The 8,290-nt window shown below is 41.7% G+C and overlaps 1 protein-coding gene across 2 annotated transcripts; it reads left to right on the top strand.

Moving 5' to 3' along the window:
* Positions 1-3,155: 3,155 nt before the first annotated feature.
* Positions 3,156-7,914, top strand: LOC148004056 (disks large homolog 5-like). 2 transcript variants are annotated; one of them, XM_087564272.1, is made up of 5 exons: positions 3,158-3,295; positions 4,329-4,497; positions 5,710-5,859; positions 6,495-6,681; positions 7,629-7,914. In XM_087564272.1, exons 1-5 carry the CDS (start codon positions 3,169-3,171, stop codon positions 7,641-7,643), a joined length of 648 nt encoding a protein of 215 aa, XP_087420398.1. In that variant the 5' UTR covers positions 3,158-3,168; the 3' UTR covers positions 7,644-7,914. The 2 variants fall into 2 exon arrangements, with proteins under 2 accessions (XP_087420399.1, XP_087420398.1); XM_087564273.1 differs by lacking the exon at positions 5,710-5,859 and having other exon boundaries at positions 3,156-3,295; positions 7,629-7,911.
* The last annotated feature ends 376 nt before the right edge of the window (positions 7,915-8,290 follow it).

The following is an 8,290-nucleotide window of genomic DNA, read 5'->3' as shown; positions in this document are numbered from 1 at the left end:
CATAGATTATTCAATCTTTTTTTATACTAAGAAGCAACACCAAGTGCCAAATACTTTAGGATGACATGGAATTTGAATGATGATAGAATTTCATATTATACTTGAATAAATGATTAAACTCTTGTTTAAGATATAAGTATATGCATCTTATTCACAATACGGTATAAAATTCTAATTGTATAAAATTACTACTGTACACTGCCATGGATAATTAAGGAATGCAAATAGCACTATCCAACTATAAATACTCAGCGTTCTAGTGATGTTATGTACTTGTTTAGTTAGGTACAGAAATAAGCTTTATTTAGCTTCTTGTATATGTATTCAAATTAAACAGTAAATCCTTTGAAAAAATTCCACATTTGTGCACTGAGATAGACTTTACATAAAAAGATGGTTCTCTAATTCTTTAGAGATCTGAAGAATCTGCCATTTCAGTTGTCCTAGTAGTCAAAGGCTTTTCACAGTGGGAGAGACCTCAAGTCCGGGCAGTGTCCTCATGCTATTCTGAAGAAAATGATGGGCACTAAAGAACCCTAACTGGAGTGTCCTTCAAATGTGGCAAAGTGGTCATGGGGTGAAATACTGTCCACTTACCTCCACTGCTGCCAGAATGCTGTCCAGACTGTGGAGAAGGAGATCATGGGGAAGTCTATTGTCCCAGGCTTTGGAGAGAAAGTGAGGATAGTCCTTCAAATGACCTACTTCACAGTAGTGTTGTCAGAGCCCCTGACCCATTCAATTGACACTGGATGCCACAATGACACAAGAATATTTGCTGACTGTCTGTCACGGTAGCCAACAATTTCTGTCATTTCTTTAGAATTGGAAGCTATTTTCTCTGAATTTCCTGTTTCTTCAGGCAACCTTTCTCCTTCTCAGGTCTCAGATGGAGATGATTAGATAGTTTACTCTTAACCTTTTCTTGTCATGAGACTCAGAAAAGAAAACGAGTTCACCATCACACAGGAGTGTGACAACTAGGTACCTGACAGGACCAGGGGGGACATGGGAGGTCCAGAATGAGGGGCTCGACAGACAACCCACTGGAGCATCAAAATGCCCGCCACAACCGCTCTGGCACCATAAATCCTGAGCCCCTACGGGTTTGACAACAGAGTGTGCATGGCCTGACTGCAGCCCGGGACTTTTCAAAGCTTGTATCACCCCCGAGCACTTCTGCTTGAGCAGAAAGGCAGATGCCCAGAAGCTGCTGCTATAGTAGGAGGCAGTTATGGCAGTTGGAGGTGGTGGTGGAGGAAGAGGAGGGATGAGAGAATAGGGAGGAGTTTCCCTGGAAGGACCAGAACAGACAACATTCTGACTACTCCAGAACCCCACCCAAACCCAGCCCACCCCACAAATCCCAAGTCCACTGCCAAACCTCTCCATGCTAAGCATTCATTTCTTCATCCCCACTGTGCTCATTTTAGTTTTTTTAAACTCCTTTTTTGTTCTCTGTGAATTTCGCATCATGCAGCCCAACTCCGTTGATATCCACCATCACCTCATATCTGAAGTCCACCCTTGCATCCTTCTCCATATCAGAGAAAAAATAATCTATTTGTGGAAGTTGAAAAAAGAAAAAAAAATGGCACTATGTCCACAAAAGAGGTGTAAAATTATAAAGATGAAGCACATAAACCCTTAAATTATTTAAAATTAACAAAATTGTTTTTCATTTCAGGAGAGTTGTTATGGCTAATAAGTGCAAGCTATGATATATAGAGAATACAAAAGCTTAAAAAGTGAGAGAAAATGATTCAGGTACAAAATTTTACACTAATATAATTTAGTTCATGAAGTACCTTCTCCAATTTTGCCAAATACAAATGGACTAAATGTTGTGACAGTCATTCTTATCTGATGTATCCTATAAATTTTCTAATTTTATCTAGCTGATCACTGTTAAAGATAAAGTTATTTTTTTGGTGTAAAATGGGAAATGATGAGGTGAGCTCCCTTTGTACTAAGGTGTGTCAACTTTCAATTTTTAGTTCTTTACTGGCAGAGAGCTAAGTGCTGGCAGGATTACTGTCTTGTCATTTCTACGGTCCATCATCAAGTTTGCTATTGTGTAGATGTTTGTCCTTCTCACCAGCTCAACACAAGCTGAGAGATCTCTTAGATGTTGTCTAACTGCCGATTGCACATAATAAAGATCTGAAGGCCAAGATATGCTGCAGAAAGTATGTGGGCAGAACTCCAGGCTTACAGAGGAACATTGGGTGAGGAAAGCTGAAGCTGGAGCTTCAGAATAGACATGGTAGGGAAGTGATATGGACCAAAACAGGGCATAGGGGTTAAGAGATAATCACCAGTTGGGTCTCAAAACTAGAAGAATGGGGTTAAATTTAGAGAAGATAGTGCATGCCCTGTGAAAGGCCTAAGACACAAGCTGTCAGTCAGAATCTCATGGTAGAGCTTACAGAGGCCTGTGAGCAATGCTCCTTTGGTGACATTAGTAAAAAGAGGAGAACCCCCAAGCAGCATGAGGGTGCCTCCATTGCTAGCTCCTACATTTCACTTTCCTTTGGCAATTGGAATCCAAACTGTTCCGAACAACATAATGATTTCAACTCTTTCTCCTAAGGGATTTTGTGGCAACTGTCGAAGGCTAAGCTAACGACAAGGCTTCATGAGTGTTCCCATAACACACACCCATGTCGCAACCTAACCTACAGGCTATTTCTTGATGTGATTTCAAGCACGTGTACATAAGGAGACAGGAGAACCTTCTGACTGCTTATTCAAACTGGTATTATTTCTCAGGAATTTTTAATGGCTGATGTTGATGAGTAAGGATAATTTGACTTAAGATGAGATATTTTTGGGCAGGATTTAGAGGGAAAAATTCATTAAAATGCATAGGAATTACTCAGGTTTTTATAATCAAGCCTTGACGAAAATTTGGTCTTGCAAGCAGGAGTTGCTCAGTGGCTATGCCCTGGGAAGGTCTCCAGGAAAGGGCACCTCAGCTTATGCACTGTACAGGGAGATTATTAGCAGGGAGGCAATGTCTGTTCACCATGACATCAGCGGTCCCTTCTTGGACATTCTATTGTGTCCTAGAGAGTTCTTGGCATCCTCTGTGATGTCACCAGCGTTGTAGTAACCACCAGTGCCCTACTTTTTCTCAGTCCCTGCCTGGCAGATACACAGGAAGGCATGTTTTCCCGGCTTCGCAAGAATTTTGGGAGAGTGAACGCCGATTTTGGACAGACTGGAGTGAGGGAATCTCGCCTTTCATCAAAAATAAATGATGGACAACGAAAGCTGGCCTGGGGAATGCTGAGTAAGTTCTGTGAATTGTATGCTGAGCTTTCGGTCAGAGGGAGAATAGGCTTAGGCTGACCTGTCTAGCAATAGGCCAGAACAACTGGAGTATCTGCAAAGGAATTGAATTTCCATGAAGATCACAATTCCTAAAAGTCAAGGATTTCAGAACATTAGTTTGCCCATCCCCAAAGGGAGGATATGGTAAGGCCAATGCTATTATTCTGTGAACTTCTGGCCTTCACTTTTAACGTGCATATGATACGTTACATTGATATAATAACACGATCAGGAGACACTGAGTGTCCAACTTTATTGAACTTAGACAGGGCATCAATCTACTTCACTCTCATTGCTTCTTTAAATAAAGTAGATCTCTGTCTTTAGTATCAGGGAGAGAATTATGCTTCTGGCCTTATGTTCTTAGAACTCCTCTGACTTTTTCAAATTGGCAGAGATGGGACATCCTTAGCATTATAAATTAGAGTTTGTGTGTTACAAACATTTTTTTACAGTACTAAAACTATTTGTAGCAGGTAGACCAAGATTCAGCCTGTAACCAATTGGCACTTCTGTGGCATTTGGTGTTTCAGTTAGGGGAATTGATAAGTCCGTTGACCATGACATCCCCTGCAATGCTTTTAAATTCCAAATGGTGTGGCCTAGAGTATCAGTGCAGGACATCTGAGTATCTCCAATCACTCAAATCTTTTGGAGGTTGAATTTATCATCTGAATTCTGAAAGTACAGCGGTGAGGGTCCTGAAAGAAAGTTGTACCCTGTTAAGTTGATAACAATCCCGTAGAAGCCATCTCTGTGGTACATGGAGCATGGGTCAGCAGGCATAGGGAACACCCGGCATCTGACATCTCTTGGTCTCTATAGAGTGCTGGGAGAGTTGACTTCCACTGAGGAGGTCTCTTAGGCAACAACAAACTCTTTGTGGTGACACTGTGTTGTACACATGCTCTCCTCCTGTTTGGGGCTCACCATGGTCTATGCACACTCATCAGTTTCCCCATGCATGTTCACTTGTGTTCTTCTACCTACAGATGATGGGAGACTGACATCATCCCCTGGCCCTGTGGTAATCAACAAGGAGGCCGACACGGAGAACACAGAAGAGCAGAGACTGATTAGACAGCTGCAGTCAGCTACTGAGGAGAGAAATGAGCTAAGAGATCTCCTGACTTACGTGACAGAGAGATACAGGAACAACAGGTATGCATTGCTCCAAACTGCCTTGTGTCACTCATGGACCTGCAATGTCACCTACATCGTATTCTATTAAGGTGTTGGGGTCTAGAAAGCTGTGCCTCCCTAAATACTCGTCCTAAACCTCATTTCTGATATAGAGGAGATCAGAACCTGACCCTTGGTCAGGAGTGAGATGGGAAATGGTCTCATCTGCTGCCTCCAGCTGAAAATCTGAACTTGTGGCCTTAGTGAGGATTCAGGGATAACGTTCCTGGAGCATGAGTTCCCAGTGTGCATTTGGAAAGCCCTTGACAGGTGGTAGCTTTGCAAGGTTCTAGGTGCTGTGAGTTTGGGTGTGTGCTAGGAAGGTGACTGAGTGCTGGACTCTTGTTGCAGTAGCCTGAGGTGACAGATCCCCAATTGTTCATCTCAATGTTTGACTAGATGGCCAGAGACACAGGGCTTTTCCTTCTTTTTTGTTTACCTCTGAGCCAATAATGTGGCATGCATTTTTTCTGATTCTGATTGTGTTCTCCGTTTGCATATTTCGCTCCCTTTTTCATTCTCTTACTGTTTACTTTTCTTTTCCTGTGTGTGTGTCCCAGTTTCTGTGTCTCTGTGTGTACACACCTACATGCATATGCGCAATTTTTATGTTTATATTTCCCCCCACACTTGGAATCTGGGGGTCTATGTTTTTTCCTGAGTATATTCATGTTTAACAATTTCATGGTGATGTGAGTGCATTTTTTTGGGAGCCTCTCTTTCAACTACACACTTCTTTGCCAATGTGGTCACATTTGTCTGTATATTTGTGCCATTTGGGCAGATTATAATTTTGTGGCGATTTATGGTCTCAACTCCATAATTGTGTGAATTGTGTGTCTCTACAATATTAATTATTCAGGATGTAGAATTCCTGTTGTCAAAACAGGAAAATTGAAATCACAGTTTTCTAGGTCTTGGATGTGGGAGAGCTGTGGCCTAGGCCCTTGTTAGCATAACTAGCTTGACTGCAGATCCAGCCCTTCTGAGTGAAGAAAGGGAACCTGGGAACCCTTTATCTCGATGCCGAGCTTATGGGGTCCTGGGACCAGAATAACAAGTTTCTGAAGCTGAAGAAGCTCCCAATATGTAGAACTCAGAAATTGTCCTCCCAGGGCTGGGGTACTAGAAGACCCAGCCTGAGTTCATATATTCCTAAACACAGATATTCATTGGGTTTTACTCTCCTAGGGCCTGCCGCTATGTCAGGTCAAATCCATTTTATGAAAAATTGAAGATAAAGGAGAGGGAGGTCATGTCATTACTGCACAACTTAGAGATGAGGAACATCGAGCATTGTGAGAAATTTCAGGAGCTCCAGAAGGAAATTAACTTCTATCGGTGAGCACTGGTCAGAGAGGCCATTAACTCTGCTTTGCCCACAGGTGCCATCCTTTGTTCTGACTGGAGGTCTAGCAGCTCTGGCTCCATGTCTTGTGCTCTTTAAACATCACTGTGTCCTGGGCCTTCTGGACTCAGTTTTTAGGTTCACAGGAGACTGTTACTCATACCCAGAGTGTCTAGGCATCTTCAGAATGCTCTAGGTAGACCAGTACTTATTCAGCTCACCAAATGGCTAATAGGCTGAACTGGGCCTCTGCGGTCACACCAGGTTTAACAAAACTCAGTGTGTGGACCAAATGGATAACATGAACTTCCCTTAATTCTACTGACCTCCTTTGAGGGTATTTGCCCACTATTTATTAATGTTGCCCCCATGCATTTTGCTTCCATGGATAGATGTACATCCCCTGTTGTTTTGGAGAGAAATGAACGCTTTTTGGTACTTGGGTCGCAGAAACAATTTAGTCTTCCCTGTATTGGCTGTTTGATGTTTGTGCAGCAGCCTTGTGTGTATCAAGATGTATTCTATGAAGTTTTCACTGGTATCTGGGTCCAGAGCGAGTTTGTGGGACTTGGGAGTAGGAATGGGAGGAAGAGTGTGCAGGATCTAACTATGAAGTGTGTGTTTCCAGGAACCTGCCCAGCCGGATCCATATGGACAAGATATGTATGCAGAAGAAGTTGTTCCCATTCAGAAAGGAGAGCAAAGCAGAACAGCTTGATTCTGCACCGCTGCTACAGAAATTTTTGTTTGATTTGAACAAGAAAGATAAAGACGAACAGGAGAAAACCAGCAACCTCCAGACCAAGCAACATCTGGTAGGGACAAGCAGCTGTGTCAGCCTAAAATTATCTGATTCCATTTGCCAATTTGATACATGTTTGCTTTCCCTACCACCTTAATAATGTACACTCCAACAATACAACCACCTCATGCAATGGAATGTTCATTCCTCTGTCTGTGCACGAGTATTCTGGGAAGACAACCACTTTTCAGGAACTGACTTATGAACAACTATGCTTTGGTGCTCTTTTTGAAGCTGAAGTCTGGAAATGGTGACAAATGAATAACCTATCATATTACTGCATGTCCCTGTGATAGAATGGATGCGATGTAGCGCTTTGAACAAGTTTTGTTCCTGTGATAAATGATATTCTGTGGTCATGTGACCTCCAAGTTGGGAAGCACCTTTCAGGGATAAGAACTGAGTGCAAATGGCAAATTATTCTTTGTCATTGGCTTTAATCTTGGTGACAGGTTGATTTCTCCTTTCATCCTGCAACCCAATGAGGTCTCTTCCCATTGCCCTGTTTTTGGTTTGCACTGGTTAAAGTCTGAGGCCCAGATGGGCAGCCCACATTACTGTCATGGTTGCTGTAGACTTTGCCCTGCCCACATACACACCAGCAATGTTATCAGTTAACACATCAATGGTGACCTAAAATAGAGCTGAGTGGGTAGAAGGCAGCAACCTGACAGCTGGCATGCAAGTCCCCAACACATCAGTTTCTGAATAACTGCCTTCCTCTCCCTGGTCTCAGAAATTGCAAAAGAGCTGGAATGGGACACACAGCAGGAAGAGAGCCTCCTGAAGAATAGGTTGCTTTCTCAGGATTCCCCTGCTGACCGCCATCCTGAATAATACCAACCTTTTTTGGATGAATACTCTCCCTCATAGTTTAATTCATTTTTTGCTAAGAAACACTAAATTTATCTTTCACTAAGCCAGTCTGACTGATTGATATCTTATTCTCTTTCTGTTTAGGATAACACCACTTGAGAGACTACTTGGGAACTGCATTGCCATTTTGCCTGCTAGAGGAGAAACAGCAATATAACTGTGCTTCTAAATGTTCACTAAGAATATGCTGTTTAGAAATATTTTTGTTATGATCTTAAATTAATTTTTTTTTGTTATTTCATAGTTATATGTTCTTGTTAATATTTTTCACATCTGAAAATACTTTTAGATATTTATATTAATATTCATTTTAATCATTTTTGTTTTAAATTGTATTCCTTATGAATAAAACTTGATTTGTAACTCTTGACTCTTGAGACCATCTTGCTTATTCAAGTGTCCTGTCCCCTCTTGTGCTCTTAGAACTGACAGCTAATGATGGATTCTGCATGGTCCAGAGTTCCTGGGTTAATAGTAAATTCAAAGCCACCAATGGTTACCTAGAGTGATAGTGTGTTTTGTGTGGATAATGTGTTCTTTTCTTGGATGCACATTTTATGATGTGATCACTGCCATACTTTATCCATGCGGTCATGTTTTCTGCTAATCTTAATAAAACAGTCTACAACACACGTTCATTATTGATCCTGTGTAGCACCTTTGACTAATATACACTCTTATTTGTAGACCTGTAGAAAAATTGACATTTCCAAAGGTATATGGAAGTAATCCTAATGGAGAACCAT

This window comes from Rattus norvegicus, chromosome 8, assembly GCF_021556685.1.
Source record: "Rattus norvegicus strain SHRSP/BbbUtx chromosome 8, alternate assembly SHRSP_T2T, whole genome shotgun sequence".
Taxonomy (NCBI): domain Eukaryota; kingdom Metazoa; phylum Chordata; class Mammalia; order Rodentia; family Muridae; genus Rattus; species Rattus norvegicus.
The sequence above is the reverse complement of the archived record's forward strand: the minus strand, read 5'-3'. Positions and strand labels throughout refer to the sequence as shown.

Coding starts and splice junctions, on each gene's coding strand:
- LOC148004056 (XM_087564272.1), top strand. CDS start 3,169: ATGTTTTCCCGGCTTCGCAAGAATTTTGGGAGAGTGAACGCCGATTTT. Junction 4,498..5,709: donor GAGAGATACAGGAACAACAG/GTATGCATTGCT, acceptor TTACTCTCCTAG/GGCCTGCCGCTATGTCAGGT. Junction 5,860..6,494: donor AAGGAAATTAACTTCTATCG/GTGAGCACTGGT, acceptor GTGTGTTTCCAG/GAACCTGCCCAGCCGGATCC.